The sequence below is a fragment of the Dipteris shenzhenensis genome, chromosome 12, assembly GCF_047967505.1.
Source record: "Dipteris shenzhenensis isolate YYH24624 ecotype China chromosome 12, Dip_SZ_1.0, whole genome shotgun sequence".
NCBI classification, from domain to species: Eukaryota; Viridiplantae; Streptophyta; class Polypodiopsida; order Gleicheniales; family Dipteridaceae; genus Dipteris; species Dipteris shenzhenensis.
In genome coordinates this window covers 49,878,851-49,901,187 of record NC_141607.1, presented here as the reverse complement: position 1 = coordinate 49,901,187, position 22,337 = coordinate 49,878,851, and the positions used below count along the sequence as shown (strand labels likewise).

General features: G+C 43.9%; 1 protein-coding gene across 1 annotated transcript in view; it reads left to right on the top strand.

The window, feature by feature from the left end:
* The window catches only part of LOC147896341 (choline/ethanolaminephosphotransferase 1-like), a 156,470-nt gene that overhangs the window by 113,231 nt on the left and 20,902 nt on the right, over positions 1–22,337 (top strand). Inside the window, exons 9-13 of the mRNA XM_087382292.1 lie at positions 5,963–6,057; positions 6,320–6,388; positions 18,624–18,693; positions 18,833–18,896; positions 19,239–19,279. Coding sequence (XP_087238418.1) covers positions 5,963–6,057; positions 6,320–6,388; positions 18,624–18,693; positions 18,833–18,896; positions 19,239–19,279 — 339 coding nt within the window. The remainder of the gene's footprint in view (positions 1–5,962; positions 6,058–6,319; positions 6,389–18,623; positions 18,694–18,832; positions 18,897–19,238; positions 19,280–22,337) is intronic.

Sequence of the window (22,337 nt, the reverse complement as noted above, 5' to 3'; positions counted from 1 at the left end):
TATGCACTTTCTGTGTCTCAGTGTGTTTTTCTAGCTTGGTACTGGGTAGATTCATATACCCCAGTTTAGGCTGTTTGTTCAATTTTGATTTTCTATCCAGAAGAGTTATCTTTAGAACTTTCCGGTACAGCTTCTGTATATTGGTCTTTTTCCAGCCCCATACATCTAGATGGCTCTTCCGTGGACTTTAATACATGCATTTTATTTCATTTCATTCTGTGTGTGTGTGTGTGTGTGTGTGTGCGTTCGATCAGTGTGAGAGAGAGATGTAAGGTGAGCGATGGAGAGCTTTGGAGCCCCCGTAGCCCTGGTCGAGTTTCAATTCCGTCATCCTCTATTCACCTCCCAGCCCCATCCATACCGTCCGTACAGCTTCCTGCTCCCTTCTCCCCCCGTTTGTACAGTCCCAGCCCTGTTTTGTTCAGTCGCGCCCTATCTCTTTCTTTGTCTTTCTAGGCAAAGGATTTTACTATGCCCACTGCTCTTCGATTGATTTGGTAGAGTGCCTTGTCAGTCGTGCTGGTGTTCCTGGAGCGGGTTTTTTTGCTTATGTGATGCCCTGGGATCCCCTATTTGATCCGTCTGCCTCTCTTTTGACCCATTGTCCGGTTTGGATTACCCTCAAAGCGCTGCCTGTGCCTCTTCTTCAGCATCTGCCAACTCTTGCAACACTTCTGGGGAGGTCTCTCCATGTTCCGAGACCAGAGTTTTTGCAGGCTACCCGTGATGTTCGACTCTGTATCTTATGGGATATGATGCAACCTGTGCCATCTACTTTGGATCATGATTTGGGCTTTGCTGATATGATGCGCATCAGGCTACATTTTGCTTCTTTTCCTACAGCCTGTTATCGGTGTCGTCAGGTTGGTCATTTTGCACGTGCCTGCCCTTCTACTTCCATGACCACTCCTCTTGCTCCTTCTTCAGCTATGAAGTTTACTCTTCCTTCTCCTCCGGTTTCTGCTAAGGCTTTGCTGGATAAGCCTTCTTTTATTGCCACGAAGCATTACTGGAGGAAGGTAGAAAAATCACAGGCCACTCTTTCTCTTGCTGAAGAAGTTTAGGATGCGACTCCTGGGTGTTGAGCATCTTCAGCTTCCTTCCCCTCAGGATATGGATGTGCCTCTTGCAGAGGGGATTATACAAGATGCTGCCCCTGCTCTTTCTTAGGTTGATCCTCAGAGTGAAGCTAAAATGCTGAGTCCTACTTTATCAGATGCAACTCTTTCGTCGGAGGATACAAATGTTGATTTAGCCCCTTTGCCTTTGATGCCTGTGCCAGAGTCTTCTTCTGTTTGGGATGCAGAAGTACCTTTTTTACTGAAATCTTTTCATCCCATGTTACAACAGGTTTTTTACCCTGTGATTCAGAAATTTCGGGTACCAGCCTATATCAAGAAGAACCACAAGGGCAAAAAACAGCTTGTTTTTATTGATGGTGTGGTTTCATCACTGCATCAGTTTTTACAGAGCAATAATTGGAAGCTGAAGGATGCTGTGTTTGATCCTCCTCTAGCTTGATATGTAACTTTTTTATTTTTATTTTGCAAAAAGGAGACTTCTATTAAATAAGAAAGAAACTCGCTAGAGCAAGCTCTGTGCGGAAATACAACATGCTAAACATGTAATGAAAACACCTCAGAGGAATGAGGTAGAAAGAAACTAAGGCTGAGGCTGAGAATGCCAAGTCAACCGTGTAGAGACATAGAGTTGTCCTATCTTCCCACAGAGGACAACATAGCAGATATGTTTACAAAGGCACTTCCTCGTCCCAAGTTCGAAGTCTTCCAACAGGCTTTACACTTGGTTCCCTTTGTTACATGATCTGACTTCCCTTGTACATTCATAGGTGGCTATATCGTTTTGGATGAACATCTGCCACCATGATCAGAAAATACTAGGTATTCTGAGATGTTTCCAGAATACTTCAGCCCATCCTATGGAGGGGGGCTTGTAGGCCATCTCTAGATGGTTCTAGTGATGCCCTACAGGCCATGGTATGTGCCTTGTAGGCATAAGTATAGGCATTAAGTGCCTATATTTATGCCTACAAGGCACATACCATATTTAGTGCCTCTATTTATGCCTACAAGGCACATACCATGGCCTATGGGCTGAAGTATTCTGGAAACGTCTCAGAATACCTGGTATTTTCTGGTCATGGTGGCACATGTTCATCCAAAAGGATATAGCCACCTATGAATGTACAAGGGATGTCAGATCATGTAACAAAGGGAACCAAGTGTAAAGCCTATCGGAAGACTTTGAACTTGGGACGAGGAAGTGCCTTTGCAAACATATTTGCTATGTTGTCTTCTGGAAAATAGGACAACTCTATGTCTCTTGTTGACAACCGCTCCCGAACATAATGATAGTGAACATCAATATGCTTGGTGCGCGCATGAAACACTGGGTTACACGCAATGGCCAAAGCACTCTGGTTGTCAGTGTGGACAATAGTGGAGGATGTTTCACGAATACCAAGATTTGTAAGTAACTGCCGAAGCCAAACACACTCTACTGTAGCGGTGAAAGCTGCCCTGTACTCAGCCTCACAGCTAGATGTGGCAACTATTGGTTGCTTCTTGCTGAGCCAAGAGATACATGAATTGCCAAGCAAAAAACAATTGCCAGTATGTGACACTCTGGTGTCGGAACGAGTGTTCACAGAAAACCTGCGAACTATTTACGATGAACCTATATTTTCTCAATTTTGTAAAATCTGCAAAATTTTAGGCAAATTAGTTATATTTAAACCAAAAAATTTGCAAATTCTCAAAAAAACCTTCAAAATTTGAAACCCCAAGTTTTGTGATTTGTTGACAAAAATGTTTTCTGTGAACACTGGTCGGAACATCCTGCCCAGTCACTATCCGTGTAAGCATGCATGGTAAGTGAACGCTGATCATCATAGAAGAGGGCCAACCTCTGAGATATCTGAAGACTCTCTTCAGTGCCTGCCAATGCTGTGAATTGGGCATGTGCATGAATCTGCTGAGCTGAGATACTGCATACTGTAAGTCGGGTCTGGTGTTACATAAGTAAATAAGGCATCCAACAGCCTGTTGATAAAGAGTGATATCACATGGTGGGCTCCCATCATGAGTTGAGAATTTGAAGCCAGGGTCCACTGGAGTAGAGATTGGCTTGCAATCCTCGAACTGAAAACGATCAAAGAGCTGTCCAATATACTTGGACTGAGACATCATGATACCCCCCTCAACATGAGCAAACTGAATGCCCAAATAATAATGGAGCCGTCCCATGTCTGACATGTCAAAAATCTGCTGCAAATCAGCCTTGAAAGCTGCAATTTGCTGAGTATCTGGGCCCATGATGAGCATATCATCCACATATAAAATCAGCACTAAAAAATCAGATCCACTCCCGCGGACATAAAGAGTGGGTTCTGTGGGGCTATTCTGAAAACCAAGGGATAGTAAGTGTGCATGAATTTTGGCATACCATGCCCTGGGTGCCTGCTTCAAACCATAAAGGTCTTTTCTAAGCCGGCATACCTTATTTTCAGAATTAACAACCTCAAAGCCAGGAGGTTGTGTGACATATACTTCTTCCTGCACATCCCCATGAAGAAAAGTAGTCTTAATGTCAAGTTGGTGCACTTGCCAATGATGACGGGTTGCAATGGCAATGACACATCTAATGGTAGTAATCTTGGATGTGGGAGCAAATGTCTCCTTAAAGTCAATGCCTTGTTGTTGCGCATATCCTTTTGCAACAAGACGGGCTTTGTTGGGGCTTAGACAACATATAGAGGACCGCCATAGGGATGTCACTTTGTCGATCTATCTTTTATCCCATGGGTTCATATATTAGTATTTGTGTTGGATGTGGATGCCCGCTTAGTGGCTCCACTTATTCAGATTGTTTCTCATTGTATCTGGTTTTCTCAGTCTCATAGACCGTGGTCTTTTGAAGCTTTCATATAAATTTTTTTTTCATAGAGACAGCCTTGAGCAAGGGGCCAGTACTGCGGGCACAGATAGCCACCATGCAGTCGGCCATGGAGGAGGATGTTGGGAAATGCAGCTTGCAAAGGCCACTATTTGGGCCAACCATTCTTGAGCGGCAGCACAGAGCTAGTAAGACTCTTAACATTAGAGCTAGGAGGACCCCTCGTACATCCAGCACTACCATTGAAACTTTGTTGCTTCCACCTTGGGAGTTCCGGAGCATGGGATTGAGGGCGCATGGGGCATAGGATGTGACCCCACTCCAGAGCAGTGTCTTGTCATTCGATTTCGGGAGACTTAGGCTAGCCTTGCAAGCAACACTACGCAAGCGGTCGGCTCCACGAGACCACCCCTAAATCCATTTAGATGAGAACCCCACACCTTTGGAAGTATAGGAGAGGTGCTCCCTTGTACAACAAAGTCTCTCTACATACTACGATGGCATCTATGAGACTTTGAGTACCGAGACCCTGATCGGCATTGTTTGGAACTGTAATAGTACATCATGGTCAGATCCGTTCATGTCTCTAAATCATACACAGGACGATATACAGCTTTCTACGCAAAGACCCATAACAGCCTAGAGCAGCCTTTAGTCGGTGGCTACACATGGGAGAGAGCATACCCAGATGAGACTTGAGAGACAGGTGGAGTGCGTGGATTAGGAGTGATAGTACTATACAGATAATCTCTCATTTAGATGATCTCTGTCAAGAGGCATGACACACATTCCAGATTTCTTTGGGTTTGGATCCGACGCACCTCTTGATAGGACCTCTTCATTGCAGCATGCTACTTCCCTCTCTAGACCTCACACTTCGCTAGAGATCTACGTGAGGAGACTGAAACTTCACTGTACATGGCCCCTCATCGAAACATCATGGATTTCTTGAGCTGCGGGGAAGTCCTCCTTGTTGGGGACTTAAACACGAGGACGGGATGCGTCGGGCATTACTTCTTGATTTTCACGATGACACTATCTTATTACCAGATATTGATGTAGATGAGACAAGGATTTCTGGAGTATCCACAGACAGGCTAGCATTCGGTCACATTGAAGGAAAGCTGGAATGCAAGGAATCAGACAATAAGCTGAAAGCGGTGGAGTGTACTTGCAAATGGATATTGAGAAAGTACAACTGAGGGCTCATATAGACCCATGCGACTATTTTACGGGTCGCACCTGTGTAAGGATAGCTGATAGCACCTGTAAGGATGAATATAACAGCGCTTGTATGGACAGATTCTGAGCACAATGCAGGGCCTGAAACTGTCGGTCAACTATTGTACGGGGAGTACTTGTTTGACGAAGCTGGTGCAGCAGATAGTACTCCAACAGGGAATTGATCACAAGGGCGGCAATGGCAATGCATGCGCGAATCAGCTGGATATGTCTGTGAATCAGTCATGACTGTTTGAGCAGGAGCAACTCAAATGCTTTTGCAATGGCAGTGCTATGCGATCGGGGGACACGCTAAACTGGAGTGATGCTATGCAATCTGCTTGTCAGTAGCAAAGATGAGCTGGAGCTGCACAAATGAAGTCGGGCTGCAAGATGTTTGAGAAGAGCAATGAGCCGTCGAAGCACGAAAGGGAGGCGGGGGGAGGTAGGATTGGGGAAGCAGTGGAAGAAAGCTGAAATGCAAGGGAGCAGATAACAAGCATAAAGCAATTGAGTGTACTTGCAAATGGATGATGAGAAAGTACAAACGAGGTGTCATATAGACCCAAATACACCCTAGTGTCCTAGTACTCAATCACACTTACTCATAGCACATGATGAAGTGCCTTTTTCCTGTAGAATGATCATGTATGTCGAGCAGGTTATGAGCTATATTTCTCTGGAACATAAATCTTTTTTATGTTGAATTAGCCACTGAGTTTTGTATATTCTGCACTCATTTCTTCCTTCAAAGCAGTTTTTAGTTTTGTTTTTTGAAATACTTTAGTTGTCATTTATTTCAATCTTCATTTTATTTGTGTTGCAGCTTTTTCACACACACTCTGATCCTTCCAGAGATCAATGGTCCCACTGAAGGCCTTATGCTTATATACCTTACTCATTTTTTCACAGCTATTGTTGGTAATTGAACAAAATCTCTGGTCCTTTTCTTGGAAGCTCTTTTGGTTGGGTTAACAATCAATTAGTTGTTCAATTGTTGGGTTGAATAAATATTAGTTAGTTGTCCGATGTGTTTTTTAAAACAAGCTCTTGCCTGCGTCATTTTGGATTCCTCTCTAGAATGTGATCAAAGTGAATGCCTAGGTTTGGCTTGCCATTGTAATTTGATTGATTGTAGGTAACAATATTTCATGAGGATTGTGTTCTGTTGTTGACTTTGTAGGACCAACTTGGTGGAGCCAAAAATTGGGTGATGTTTCTCATATTTTTGCAGGGTTACCATTTTTTTCAGGTGAGGCTCTGGTGCTTTTGATTTCTGTAATGACCCATGACATTGCCTTATGCGAGTTTAATTTATTTGAATTCTTTATACTAATATATCGAGAAACGGGGGTTTTGGATTTCAGATAATATGAATGAAAACTAGCAATTTATGTATAGGGCAGTAGGTATCAGAATTGAGGAAGATAATATGTCATCTCATGGAAACAAGAAGACTCATGCACTGTTGTGGGTACCCCTCTTTGATATCTGATTGAATACGTATGTCTTAATATTGATGGGTGCTCTAGACATGTGAAACGAGGAGAGGGTAATCACCAAGCTTTAAAGTCAAAGCTAGGCTCACAAGTGCCTGGGGTGGCAGCGCTCACAATGGAGATATGTTGGAGGCCAACTGTTAACTAACTAGCTTAGTAGTGAAAAAGGTCTTAATTCACTACTAAGCTAGTTAGTTAACAGTTGGCCTCCAACATAACTAGCTTAGTAGTGAAAAAGGTCTTAATTAGGCGTGCGTGTATGTATGTGTATGTGTGTGTGTGAGAGAGAGAGAGAGAGAGGTAGTGTGTGTGTGTGTGAGAGAGAGAGGTGTGCGTGGTGGTGGAGGAGAAGTGACGACGGCGAGGGATTCCATGTGCGCGAGAGAAACGAATTCGACTCGTGGTCTCTGATCGTACCTGCGCTCTCCGTACACGTCCGCGTTCCCCTCGTTCTTCCGCTCGCTCCTGCGTTCTGTCCGTACAACTGTACGGACGCCGTACTTTCGTACGGACGCCGTACAGCCACTCTTCTCTCCTCCTGCGCTGCTCCGTCCCGTCAGCTTGCCCTACGCTTTCTTCCTTGTTTCACCGTCGTATCTCTTGCCCTTTTCCGTACACACAGTCCTGCCTGTTGCGTCAGCCCCCTCTCCACTTCCGAAATTCGTACAGTCTTTATTCTCCCTGCTTCTTCCTTCTTTCCGTACAGCTCGCATCTCTAGCTTATTCTTCGTCCGTACAGCCCTTCTTTGCTCTGCCCTTCCTTCAATCCTGCCCTGCTTCTCTTCATGGAAGATCAGTTCAAAAGCTACTCTCGTAAGGAGTCGACCCGGGACTCCAAAAGACAACAGGTTGATTTTTCTACTACAGATTCGGTCGACGCTCACTATGTCTTTGATATGCTTAAAGATGAATTTCAGTACAGCCGGAAGGAGTGGGCCAAACCTCCCCCGGCCATCAAATACAAGTTGAAGCTTCCATCATTGGTTGCTCCTCTTCGAAAATTCTCTCAGCAAGCAGTTATTATCTTCTTCCCAGGAAAGCTTCCTTCAGCAAATGATGTGGCTCAATGGGTTCAGGCATTGTTGGGAGGCTGCTTTGTTGAAGGGGTATATTTTGCTTCTAGGGGTTTTTATGAGGTACACTTTTCAGATGCCTCATATCGCCAGCAGATTTTGGAGATGTCGCCCCTTTTCTATGGCAGACAAATGGTGCATGTCATGCCATGGTCGCCAAACAAAGATTACCACAGCCTCATTCGACATCATTGCCCCGTATGGGTTGAGGTAGTGGATTTTCCAGACTATATGAGGGCTGAGTTACCAAGTTTGGCAGCCACTTTGGGGCAAGTTGTTTGCCCACCCCGCCCTTCGGGTAATCGCAATCGCTTTTGTATTCTTTGGGATACAGATCACCCAACCCCTCCTTCCATTGCGGTCGAAGTGGAGGATGTTCCCCTTGGTGAAAAATATTTTGACTTGAAATGGGGAGTTTTTGCAGGGGCTTGTTTCACATGCCATAAGTTTGGCCACTTAGCCTCACAGTGTCCTGCAGTTCTGCATCAGCTTCCTCCCACAGCTATTGCTCCAGAAAATACTCCCCCTCCGACTTATCCCTCGGGGTCTAAGGCAATGCCTACCAAACTGGGTGATGTGGCTCTCAAATCTGTCCCTTCCAAGGAAAATGTACTTCAGGTTTCAGCTAAGCAAAAGGATAAGGGTAAGGGCAAAATTTCAGAATCTCATGTCTCTCCCCAGGGTGCCTGGCAGCAACCCAAAAAGGTTTTTGCTCTCAAACCACGTCCACTACAATCTCGCCATTGGGATGCTTCAATTTCTACCCCTGGCCAGACCTCTTCCCCTGCTGACAGCCTTGCTTCTCAACTGTGGGTTGATGTGCTAAAAAGAGGCATCCCTGTATGTGATAATGATGAGGATCATAGAGCTAATGATCCAGGAGCCCAGGTGGATGTTGATGTCATGGCTGAGGCCTGACAGTTTACATTCTATTCTGCCTTTTGGTTTGACTGTACATATCTTTTATGTCTACTTCAATCACTTGCATTACATACAATGTTCAGGGTCTTTGCAATGCCAATAAGTGGAGACTCTTCTGGCATTATGTACATAGAATGCATCCCGATGTGATCTCCTTACAAGAACACAATCAACATTTCTTGGCTGGTCAGCAAGGCCACTATGCTGGTTATGATATTTTTTATGCTGGTACAATGCACTTTTCGGGGGTTTGCATGCTTGTAAAACATGATATACAGCCCACGGTGGCCCACAATGATCCTCAGGGTCGATGGATGGTGATCAGGTGCACCTGGCAGGATACTCTCTATGAAATAGCATCTGTTTATGCCTCACAAACTTCTGCGACTAGAGCTCAAATGTGGGACTCCCTCAAACAATACCCATGGCTTTCCAATGCTTTTTTGTGTGGAGACTTTAACAATTCGCCTGCCTCCCAAGATAATACTACTCATCGCTCTCACATGATCCCCACTGAGTTCCGACATTGGGAAGATATGCTCTCATCTCTGCATGCTGAAGATCTATGGCTCTCAACAAGGGACACAGATATGGGTTATACATATCATCACAATGCTTTTAATCATTACTGGGCTCGACTTGACAGATGGTATTTGCTGCATGCTCAGCAGTATGCTGATTTCACATGTACATTGCGGATTGATCACTCCCTCCTGCTATCTGATCATTTCCCAGTATGCTTGACATTATCAATAGCACGTCTGACAGATGATATGCCTTTTTTTGGTCATCGCTTGCTCCATGTTAATAGTGCCTACTTGCTTCATCAACAATTTCAGAACATGGTGAGAGTGGCTGTCCGTCCCCTCCTCTTACATGCTCAGGAGGATATGGATTTTGCTTGGATCAGCCTTGCTCATCGTTTACAGGCTGTTATTCAAGACTATGGACGGAGTTACATGGAAAACCTTCGGCTCAAGATAAAATGGGCTCAATCCCACAAGCAGCAAATGGATGCAATCAGTTCTCATAGGCAGCTTACTTCTTCTGAACAGGATTCTTGTGCTTATGCGGTTCATATCATCCATCAAAATGATCTTCGCAAATTAAAGAAGTGGCAAATCCGAGCTCGTATGAAACCCCTTTTGGATAAGGGCTGCTCCTCCAAAGCCTTTTTTAAAAGTCTCCATGCGGATAGGCGAAAGGAGGATATTTGCAGGATCAAGAAGGCTGATGGCACCTGGACCACTTCCAAATCAGACTTGGAATTGCAATGTTCTAGTCACTTTCAGCAGCTCCTTTCCTCTCAACCTGATCATTTGATGCAAGTAAATGCAGCCAGGTCTCAATTTCTTATGCATGTTCAGCCCATAGTATCTCGGGAACAGGCCCATGCATTGGAACAGCCTTTTATGCTTAGTGAACTGGAAGATGCTTTGAGTCATCTACGCAAAAGCAGCTCCCCTGGTTGGGATGGACTGACTGTTGAATTCTTCCGTGCATTTTGGGGTGATCTCAAGAATACTCTCCTTCTAATGATCAATCATGCTTGGGCAGAACAATCTCTTCCTCCATCCTGGAAACATGGCCTAGTAAAATTGATTCCCAAAAAAAGGTTGTGTGAGACGATGGCTGATTGGCGGCCTATATCCCTCATGCCTGTCATTTACAAACTCATTGCTAAAATGATTGTCCTCAGGGTTCGCTTCCTCTTGCAAGCAGGACTTCATCCTAGGCAGTATGGGTTTGTCCCCAGAAGGCAGATCACTGACAATATCTCCAATGCCTTGCTTGCGATTGAGTATGCCAAATATTCTAAACAAGATGTTCTCATTCTGCAAGTAGACATTGCGAAAGCTTTTGATACTGTCCATTGGGATTTCATCTCTCAAACTATGCAAAAATTGGGATTTGGCTCTCGACTTGTCCACATCATTTACTGGCTTTATTCTCACGCCACGGCACAGTGCTTGCTTGGTGGTGGGTTGTCAAGAACCTGGACTATGACTCGCTCAGTGAGACAGGGTTGCCCTCTTAGTTCCCTACTGTATGCCATTGCTACCCATCCGTTACTCTTGCATATGGACTATCTGACAGATACAGGACAGCTTCATGGTTTGCAAATTCCAGGGGCACAGTCTTTTCTTGCACAGGCCTATGCTGATGATTCATTCTTCATGCCAAGGAATTCTCAAAGTGATCTTTCTCGTTTGATGCATACACTGAATGATTTTGGCATAGCTGCTGGACTGCATATCAATTTTCAGAAATCAAAACTTCTAGCTTTGAAAGAAGCTGATTGGCATGCACTGTTTTGGCCAGGCCACATTATCTCTTCCCTTACTATTGTCAGACATCTCGGATACCCCATTGGCTGGAATATTACTCCGCAGCAACAGCTCAAATGGGTGCTTCAAAAGATCAATAAGAAGCTGGAATACTGGCATTTGTCCACTTGGCCTCTACATGTTCGACTCCGGATAGTACAGTCCATCATTATGGCATATGTGCAATTTTATTTGCCTCTTCTTCCTTGGTCTTTCAAGCATTTGGCCTCTTATATGTCCCAAGCTATGGAGATATTTTGGAAAAGCAAATCTCTTAAAAAAGCTTTGCGACTACTACCTATGCAGTCTATTTGTTCACCCAAGACTCATGGGGGGCTGAATATTCTCAATCTCCAGGTTCATATGTTGGCAAGAAAGAGCACTATGATTGCTGATTTTTTTCAGCAAAAACAACCATGGGCTATTATGTTAGCAGCTATGTGTGGAAACATGGCTTCCCATGCATATGGGCATTGGATTACAGATCACTGGGAAGCAGTTTTATCTACCTTTCAGGGAAAAATTCCTGGTTGCCCTGTTTCTACTGCTTTTCTTCATGATTGGAAGAGAATTCTTTCATATGCAAAATGGACAGGTGCTTCCTCTCATCATGGCAATTCTTTTCGATTGGAAAGCATCCATTGGAGCAAGGTGTTTGCATCGCCTCTCGCTTTACAGGCACCTATCAAAGCATATAATCTCATGAAATTGGGCATAAGATTTGTTGGTGATGTTGTGGATCAACAAGGCTATACACTTTCATTTCCACAAGCTTGCAGGACATTCTCCTTGGGCCTGCATCATAGATCCATTTGGAGAACACTTTCAACTATGTTGCAGCCATTTGTTCCGGTTCCTCCACTGTTTGCACAGGACAGATTAATGGACTGGAATTTGACTTCCATACCTCCTGCTACACATACACTCTCGATACACAATCTGACTTCCTCGAAGGTTTACAGATTTCTTCTTCCACAGCCATGGATTGACAAGCATGCCAACACTCTTTGGAATTTGGATAGGCCTTTATCTTGGTGGCAATCCCGTCTCATGAAAATCTGGAAAACCAAATTGCCATTGAAACAGAGGCTTTTCTTTTGGAGATGTATAGTGGGAGCCTTTTCCATTGGGGTGAAATTGGCAGCTCGCCGCATTGCTTCTCCTTTCTGCCCCCGTTGCTCTCATCCCCGCGAGACAGTTCCTCACTTATTATGGTTTTGCCCGCACTCTCGCACATTGATCACTCATGTTTCTCATTTACTGCGGCTTCGGTTCCCTTCTATCAGATTTGGGAAACTTTTCTGGATGTTTGGATGCTGCTCATCTCAGATGTCTCCATTACTCCTTTTCTTTCATTGGACTCGCTTTTGGGTATTATGGACCATCTGGACACAGAGACTGCATTCTAGGATGGGTCAACAGTTTCCTCAGGCATATATTTTCTTCAGAATGTCCCTTAAGCAGTCTTTACATGACAGTCTTGCTGCAAGGGATTTGGATGCTACTTGCCTTGAAGTGTTCTCTACTTGTTTTTGAGTTCTTCTATCGGGCTCTCTTTCGGAGTTCTATGCTAGTGTGTGGGAGACTTCCCATATTGTAAATTCATGAGCTTATAAATACAATGGATTTTACCAAAAAAAGAGAGAGAGAGAGAGAGAGCGTCGATCGTGAGGGTCTGAGTGCTTGCTGATCAGCGTCATCCGTCATTGTTTGGCGCCCGTCTTTTTGTCCGTACCATCGTACGGCCGTCGTACGGTTCCCGTACGGCTTTTGCGTCAGGTTACCTTACCATCGCGGCTCCATTCAACCCTGCACGACAGTTCTTACCTGCAGTCTTCCTTCCCAAAGTCCATACAGTCCGTCCGTACTTTTCCCGTTTAATCATTCCGTACAGTCGTTAACTCTTTCGTACAGACTGTCTGTTGTCCCGTACAGCCTGTCAGTGATCCCGTACAGCCTGTCAGTCCTTTCCTGCAATCTCTCAATCTGTCCGTACAGTTTCTGTCAGTTTCTTCGTTGCGTCCGTACAGTGCTTCATCCCAGCGTCCGTACAGCCTGCCAGCCTTTCTTTGTGCCTTGTCCGATTCTCCCTGTTTGATATCTGTTCAATCCCTTAGCCTCCATGGCAGAAGCAAACAAGTACTATGTCAAGAGAGCCCTCTCTCCTGAACCCAAAAGACAATTAAGGGAAGCCTCTTCCCCCATAGCTCCTTCTTCTGAAGATGCTTCCTATGTGTTTGATATGCTGAATGATGATTTTCAACAAAGCAGAAGGGAATGGATTCAACCTGCTCCGGAACTCACTTACAAAATGAAGCTGCCATCTCTTGTGCAACCTTTGAAGAAGCTCTCTCAAACTGCAGTTATCATCTTTTTCCCAGGCAAAATTCCCTCTGCTAATGATGTGGGACAATGGGTGAATTCTCTCCTAGGTGGATGCTTTGTAGAAGGAGTCTATTTTGCCTCCCGAGGATTTTATGAAGTTCATCTTTTGGATGCTTTGACAAAACAAAAGATGCTGGAAATGTCCCCTTTATTTTTTGGTCGCCAGATGGTGCATATCATGCCCTGGTCCCCCAATAAGGACTATCAGAACCTCATCAAGCATCATTGCCCTGTATGGGTTGAAGTGGTTGATTTTCCAGATTATATGAGAACAGAGCTTCCAGGTTTAGCTATGACATTGGAACAAGTGATCTGTTCCCCTCGTCTAACAGGTAATAAAAATCGTTTTTGCATCTTATGGGATACTGATAGACCGATCCCTTCTTCTATTGCAGTTGAGATTGAGGGTGTTAATTTGGGCAAGAAATATTTCACCTTAAAATGGGGCATTTTTGCTGGAGCTTGTTTTTCTTGTCACAAATTTGGGCATCTTGCTTCGGAGTGTCCTTCTATCCTTCATCCACCTCCTCCAGCTGCTATTCCTCTGCCATCTAATAAAGGAGGTCAGAAGACATATGTGGAAAAGATTGAAGCTAAAGGAGCAAAGCCTTCAGTTCATACAGGGAGCCAGGCCAATTCAGCTCAAAATAAGGATAAAGGCAAAAGCAAGTTAGGAGAAAATATTTCATCATCTCATGAGGGATGGCAGACTGCAAAGAAGACGGTGCCTCTCAAACAAAGACCTCTCCAATCTCGTAATTGGGATGCCTCTGCTCCTTCTCCAGGACAATCTTCTACCTCTTCAAGCAGCCCCATCTCAAAGGCTTGGGTCAATGCAGTCAAGAAGGGTCTTCCCCTTTGTGAAGAAGATGATATTATCAGGGAATTGGAAGCTGAGGGTCAGCAAGACCCTGTGGCAATGGTAGAGGCTTGAGGCCTCCCACTCTTTTGGAGGACCGATCATTCTCTTGTATATATTTTCATGCGTGCTTCTCTTAAATGTTTTTCCTATAATATACAGGGCCTCTGCAACCAGAATAAATGGAGGCTTCTCTGGCATTATATAAATACAACTCATCCGGATGTTGTATGTCTCCAAGAGCATAATCAGCATTTTTTTGCTGGACAGCATGGGTTTTTTTTCAGGATATGATATATTCTATTCAGGATCGGAACAATTCTCTGGGCTGTGCATTTTAGCCAGACATGATCTGCAACCCTTGATAGCATATAATGATCTAGGTGGACGATGGATGATTATCCAATGTATAATCAATGGAGAGATTTTTGAAATAGGATCTTTGTATGCCTCTCAAAATTCAGCTTCCAGAGCTCAAATGTGGAACTCCATAAAGCAATATCCTTGGTCCTCTAATGCTCTACTTTGTGGTGATTTCAACAATTTTCCTCACTGGAAGGACAATACCACGCATAAATCACATATGCTGCCCTCTGAAATCCAGCAATGGGAACACATGACATCATCACTTCGATTTGCAGATTTATGGACAGCAACTCATCCTTCAGTGATGGGATTTACATATCATCATAATGCTTTTACAGATTATTGGGCCAGGCTTGATAGATTTTATCTCATTCATGCTCAGCAATATGATGAATATACATGTCAGATGTGGACTGATTATTCACAACAATTATCTGATCACACTCCACTTTGGCTCACCCTTTCTTTTGGTATGCCTCTGGATGACTTGCAGCTCTCTTCAGTCAGAAATTTACAGGTTAATCAATTCTATCTTTCTCACGAAAAATTTCAGCATATGATCAGACTGGCTTGCAGGCCATTGCTATCCCATGCTCAGGAGGATCTGGAATTTGCTTGGATCTCTTTCATACATCGTATTCAAAATGTCTTCAAGGAATATGGAAGATGGTACTTGGCAGAAACCAGACATCATATCCAGTGGGCAAAATCATACAAGCAGTATCTTGTACATATTAGTCATCAAAGATCTCTATCTGATTCTGAGCAGCATTTATTATCTTGTGCTTCCTCTATAATTGATGCCAATGACAAACGCAAGCTGTCTAAATGGCAGATTAGGGCGAGGGTTAAACCTATGCTAGATAAGGGCTGTTCCTCTAAATCTTTTTTCCGGAACTTACATGCACACAGACAAAGCCAATCTATCATGAGGGTAAGGAAATCAGATGGTCTCTGGACCCAGTCTCTCTCACAGCTTGAAAAACAATGTCTGGATCATTTTCAGCTCCTTTATTCTCAGCCATCTTCTTCTGCACCTCAGGTCGCATTGGCTCGTAACAGATTTACTGAGCTTGTTTCTCCCATTGTCTCCCCGCAAAAAGCCTCAATGCTGGAAATGTCTCTTTCAGATGATGAATTGGATGAAGCCCTTAAGCATTTGGGTAAACATAAATCCCCTGGCTGGGATGGTCTGACGGTTAAATTTTTCGAAGCCTTTTGGCCAAAAATGAAGGGTCCAATTCTGCAGTTTATTAATGCAGCATGGCAGCACCAACATCTTCCCTCAGCTTGGAAGCATGGTCTGGTTAAGCTTGTGCCCAAAAAGATTCTTTGTGAGACTATGGATGACTGGAGACCAATTACTTTGATGCCGGTGATATACAAACTGATTGCCAAAATGTTGGTACATCAGATAAAGGATATCCTTCATGATGGACTTCATCCCAGGCAATATGGTTTTGTTCCAAGATGGCACATACATGACAATATCACTAACACTCTTATCGCAATGGAATATGCTAAATATTCAGATCAAGATGTGTTGGTCATGCAGGTGGATGTGGCGAAGGCGTTTGATACAGTACAGTGGGATTATGTCTCTCAAATCATGCAAAAACTTGGTTTTGGGCCAAAGCTATCTAATGTCATATATTGGCTTTATTCAATTCTACTGCACAATGCTTTATAGGGAAACATTTGTCTGAGTCTTGGACTCTCGAACGTTCGGTTCGACAAGGATGTCCTCTCAGTGCCTTGCTTTATGCCATCGCTTCACATCCTTTGCTTCTTTATATGGATAACATGGTTGATACTGGACAACTAGAGGGGCTTCAGATTTCTGGTTCACGACCCTTCATAGCGCAGGCCTATGCAGATGATTCATTCTTCATGCTAAAGAACAGTCCATTGGAGATTCGCCTCTTGATGGATACCCTTTCAGATTTTGGGTTGGCAGCTGGTCTTAAAATTAATTTTCAAAAATCAAAACTCTTGCCTCTCAAGCTTTGTGATTGGCATGCTATTCTGTGGCCAGGCCAGATTATTCAACCGGAAAATATAGTAAGACATTTGGGTTATCCTATTGGCTGGAAAATCAGTAATAAGCAACAAATGTTGTGGGTGTTCAACAAAATTCAGGACAAATTACAATATTGGAAGATTTCCACATGGCCTCTGCATGTACGGCTTCGAATTGTCCAGTCTATTGTTCTAGCTTATGTCCAGTTCTACCTTCCTCTATTACATTGGTCATCTCGAGATCTCTCATCTTTTATGTCTCAAGCCATGGAGATTTTTTGGAAAACCAAGCTTCATAAAAAAGCTTTACGGTTGCTCAAAATGGACTTGCTTTGCTCACCCAGAATGCATGGTGGTTTGAATATAATAAACATCAAATATCATGTGTTGGCAAGAAAGATCACTATGCTCAAAACATTCTTTCAACAAGAGCAGCCTTGGTCTATTATGCTAGCAATTTTGTGTGGTCAGATGCGCACACATGCTTATGGACATTGGATAGTAGATCCATCGGAAGTAGTACTTGAAAAATTTCAAGGTAAAATCCCTGGTTGTCCATTTTCTAATTCCTTGATTCAGGATTGGAAGCAAGTACTCTCTCACATCAAATGGTCTCCTCATCCTGCTTCTCTAGCATCATCACTCAGATTGGAGAGTATTCATTGGAGTGCTGTGTTTTCCTCTCCCCTTGCTGTTCAACAACCCATCAGAGCTTACAATCTTATGAAAATGGGTATCCGGTTCATTGATGACGTTGTAGATATGCAAGGAAATATTCTCCTTTTTCCAGCAGCATGTAGACAATACAACCTGGCAATGCATCATAGACCTATTTGGAAAGCTATTGCTGATCTCCTACTTCCTCTGGTTCCGATTCCGACATTGAATGGCAGTGACAGGCTTCAAGATTGGCACCTTCAGTCTTCAAGTCCAAGCATTTCTTCTAAGCCTTTGCAGTCATTGACATCTATACAGGCTTATAGATTAATATTACCTCCTCCTTGGATTGCCCATCATGCTAATTCTTTATGGCATCTGAACAAATCATTAGCCTGGTGGAAAGGAAGATTGCAAATGATATGGAAGTTGAAAATGCCATTGAAGCAAAGACTATTCCTATGGAGATGTATTGTTGGTATTCTCCCAGTGGGAGTGAAATTGGCTAAACGACGAATAGCTTCACCTCTCTGTCCAAGATGTCACCTTGCATCGGAGAGTATTCCGCATTTATTGTGGTTTTGTTCATATTCCAGAGACCTTCTAGATAGAATCTCCTATTGTTTATCTCTCAGATTTCCAGCACACAGGTTCTACAGGTTTTTCTGGATGTATGGCAAACTATCAGCTTCTTTGTCACAGTATTCTCTCTTCTTCCACTGGATTAGATACTGGGCCTTATGGACCCTCTGGCTGCAGCGCATCCAAGCATATCTGAATTCTCCTCTTCAGCATCCTTATGAGTTTTTCAGAGCCTCATTAAGGCAGTCTTTATATGATGCCTTACATGAGGAAGATTTGGATGTTTCTTGTATTCAACTTTTCTTGTACTGTTTCTGATGGATAGGGCTGTAGCTCTATTTTGAGCACGGCCTGGATGTAAATGAATGTTTTATAATATAAGTATCTTGGTTTTACAAAAAAAGAAAAAGGTCTTAATTCATAGCATTCAACCTACAGCTTCATTTATTTCCCTGGAGAATTGTGTTGGAAGAGCACTAAGGTCTTGGATTTGAGATATATGCACTTGCCATTTTTGAGGTTTTGGTAGCCCTTCAGGGATTTGATAAAAGTCACTGTAAATGAAAGGGTTTGTTTGAAGGATAAAATCTCTTTAGCAAACAATCACTACAAAGCTTCCATAGTTACAGGATAAATTTTCTACGAATGAACGAACTATTTCACAGAATTCGTCTATTTTAGTAGAGGTTTAGTGAAATGGAAAGGTCTCTTCAGTTTGTTTCTAATTTCACTGTTGCAGTGGTTGCTTGTTAAGTTAGGAATGACAAGCATGGTTTTGCAACATAATATTTGTGTCCAGGACTGGTGTTGTACGACGTCGTCATAATTGCAATGATGGTGCTAGCAGTTGCACCAACTGTGGGCTACAAGTAAGCAGTAGCACACCCATCAGACATTCGTCAAAGTAAATTTATTCTTTTATTGCTGTCCTGTTCCCACCTCTATTTGTGACAGTCTTCATGGTGGAAGATTCCGTTTTAACTCTTCCTATCTGGCTTGCTCTGGCAGTGTCTACAATGTCTACAAAGTGGTTAAAAGTAAGAATGGAAGCATGCTTTTGGCATTGGCCATGGTATTTTTCTTCGCCATTCAGAGCGTGCTAAGTGTTCTGGGCATCAAGTGCCTGTGCAGGAGTGCCTTATAACAATCATCTTCATTCTTGAATGTTGCAATGAAGTTTATAAATCAACCTATTTGAATCATTAACTCTCTCAATACTACATATTCTGCTCGAGAGATCATTCTGTAATTTACGCAGTCTTGGCCATCTAGCCATCAGGTTCTGTGCTTTATGTGCCCAAACTTATATCCAATTAACATCTGCTAGGTCATCCTGTTAGAACCATTTGATCTAAAATATTCTGGTTAGGGTGTATTGAAGGGCATCGTTAATTGTGGCCTTGTTTTGTCCCAGCTTTTTCCATTCTTCTTGCTGATGGGCGGCGTCACTACGTGGTATGTTAAACACCGCTTTTCCACAGTGGATTATCTTGCTTTGGATTTAAGAACAGCAGACAAAAGATAGATGTGCCCAGACATGTTTCGAATGAGTCATTCCAAGATCAAAACCCTCATTTCTATCATGTGAAATATAAATACGTTTAAGGTTGTTTCAGCTGACAGCTGCACAGTTTTGCTAAGTGATGTACTTTTTAATAGAAGGCATACCTTGAGAGGGTATGTGATTGACCATAGAGCTCAACTTTCTATGGTAAGTAAAGAAGGGCAATCCGATTCCTGATTAAGCCGAAGAATTAATACGCTCATGTAGTGTCCATCCCACTCATCGAGACTAGAGGAGGGCATTTTTTAATTTAAAAGGGAGCCCAGCGGAGAAGGGAAACGGCTGTGTACCTTTTAGCTCCCACTAAAGGTTTCATCGTGTTTGACAACTTTACACACACTTTTTGTGTGGAATTCTGATTCTTTATATTACACAGAAGCTTCCCCTAAATGGGGAGCTCAACATTACATCAGCAGAAGATCTTAGTATATGACAAGTATACATTGTAGTCTATGCAATGAGTTTGCAGACAATCAAAGAAAGATTACTGCAGAGAGCGTTTGAAAAAGGGGAAAGTGGAAAAAGTAGGATCGCCTAAGACTCTATGATTTCGATCGTTCCATAGAGTCCAGAGTGTCCAATAACGAACCAAATTGAAGAAGAACTCAAACCCTTGTCTGCGCGGGTGAATCCCAAAAAGCCAGAAATGCTTCCCTAAGGTAGCAGCAAGAAATCTAGCTCTCAAATGTTGCCGAAGAAGACCCAAGAAATCACTGGTGTGTGGCCAATGCCAAAGGAGATGAGGCACAGATTCCCGTAGAGCCAAACATCTGTGACAAACAGTTGGAGCAATATGTACTCTTGGCCAGAGAAAAGAACCCCTTGCATCACCTGCCACAAGAGAACTTGCCGCCTAAGAGAGACTTCTGAAGTCCAAAGCTGCCGCAATCCACTTTGCCGGGCAATTCATGCGCCAGAGTTGATTTGTAGCCCAAGATGGTAGCAGCAAAACTTTGTACAAGGAAGATACCGTAATGTGAGATAGCCTCAAGGGACGGGCTGATGAGCCTGGGGAATGAAGAGTCCAATCATCAAGCCTATCTTGAAGGTCAAGTGGTGGTAGCGGCAGAAAACACTGAAGCATTTAAACAATCTTTTGCCACAGAGGACGATAATGCATGCCTGAACCATATTGTCTGGCAGCCAACGGAGAAGAAATCATGGTACTATCATCATGAATTACATCAGCCACAGAGTAGATCCCTTTGGAACTAATAAATAGGAACGATTGGGTTCCTGCAAAGCCAACGGAGGGTCAAAGACCTTCGACCAATGTAAACTTTCAGCCCTTAAAGAACTGCCCTTCAAGGAGTCGAGGCCATTCCATTCCAAGTGGAAAAGGATATGCTTCCAATCAAATAACATTTTGGAAACCAAAGGACAGTCTTTCATCTTGCCATCAATATAGCCAAGAAGACAATCCCATTGAGTTGGCTGCCAATGACCCAAAGCAGAGGCGTTGATTTGCAAAAGCAAATAACACATCATGGCAGCCCAAGATTGATTTCCTTGAATAAATCGCAGCATCATTTTCCCCTTATGAGCAAGGATATGCACATGTATGTTGAGAATATTTAAACCCCCATGCATCTTTGGCGAACAGAGACGTTGCACTGAAAGCAATCTTAAACTTTTCCGGCCATGTTTGGATTGCCAAAAAGTTTCCATAATGGCTGACATAAAGCATGCAAGATCTCCCTTGCCAAACATGATCAAAGGCAAGTAAAACTGAATATATGCCACCAAAATAGACTGAACTGTCTTGAGGCGAACATGCAATGACCAAGTTGCTAATCAAGCCTTTTCTTCAATTTTGCAAGTACCCAATTAGCTTGTTGGTGATGAGTAATGATCCAGCCCAAAGGGGAACCAAGATGGCAAACTAACTGAGTAGACGGGACAATTTCCTCCGGCCATAAAAGAGTATGCCAGTCTTTAGAATCAACTGCCCCCAGCGTACATAGCATGCAAATCCTCTGCTCTTTGGGTATACCTGCGACGCAATCCTTTGCTGATGGGATGAAAGCCGCATCTGTCCAATTGCAATCCTCAGTGCATGTGAGACTCCGCTATCCTCGAGGTACTGGGGTTAGAGACTCCTCTATCCTCGAGGTGCATGCAAATCGTTTGCTCTTTGGGTATACCTGCAACGCAATCCTTTGCTGATGGGATGAGAGCCGCATCTGTCCAACTGCAATCCTCAGTGCATGTGAGACTCCTCTATCCTTGAGGTACTGGGGTCTGAGGTACACGCCATGCTTCCTCTATGCCATGGTCGGGAACCCCCATGGTGGTGGTCACAAAGGTGAATGCCTCGTCCATGGGCGTCCTAGTGGTGCTGGTGCTGTCTCGCGTGATCCCTCGTATCCGGATGTTGAGGGCCTTCGAAGCCCTCTTCTGCTGCTCCTGTATGGCGGCTGAAACAGTTGCCTTTGCGGGCTCCCGTTTCGCCACATCCACCCACCTAGTCGTCTCTGGTATAGCCGACTGTATCGTGGCTATCTGTGCCTCCATCTTTGTGATTGGGGTCCATCCAGGCGCTGCTCTGAGGGTCCCGAGCTCCTCTCGAAGCTGTGTGATGTCGTGTCTGAGTCCCTAGATAAGGGTGCCTTGCTCTTGTATAATGCAGGCCTGCTCCTGGATGTATCGGGCCTGCTCCTGGGTGTAATGTGTCAGCTCTGCCTGACGGGCCCGGATGCTGTGTATCTCAGCCAATAGGGAGTCCCAAACATCTGGTGAGAACTGGATCTCGAGAGGGGTTGGAATGAAGGTTGGCTGCTGAGGTTGTACTGAGGGTGGGGACAGCATGATCTGGGCGGGGGAGTGGTATGTAGGAGTAGCGAGGCCGGACAAGGTGATGAAGGGTGGCTGACTGAGAGGTAGAGGTGATACGAGGGGAAAGTACTGTGGAGCCGTGGCCGGTGGGGCCAATGGTGAGGCTACTGTAGA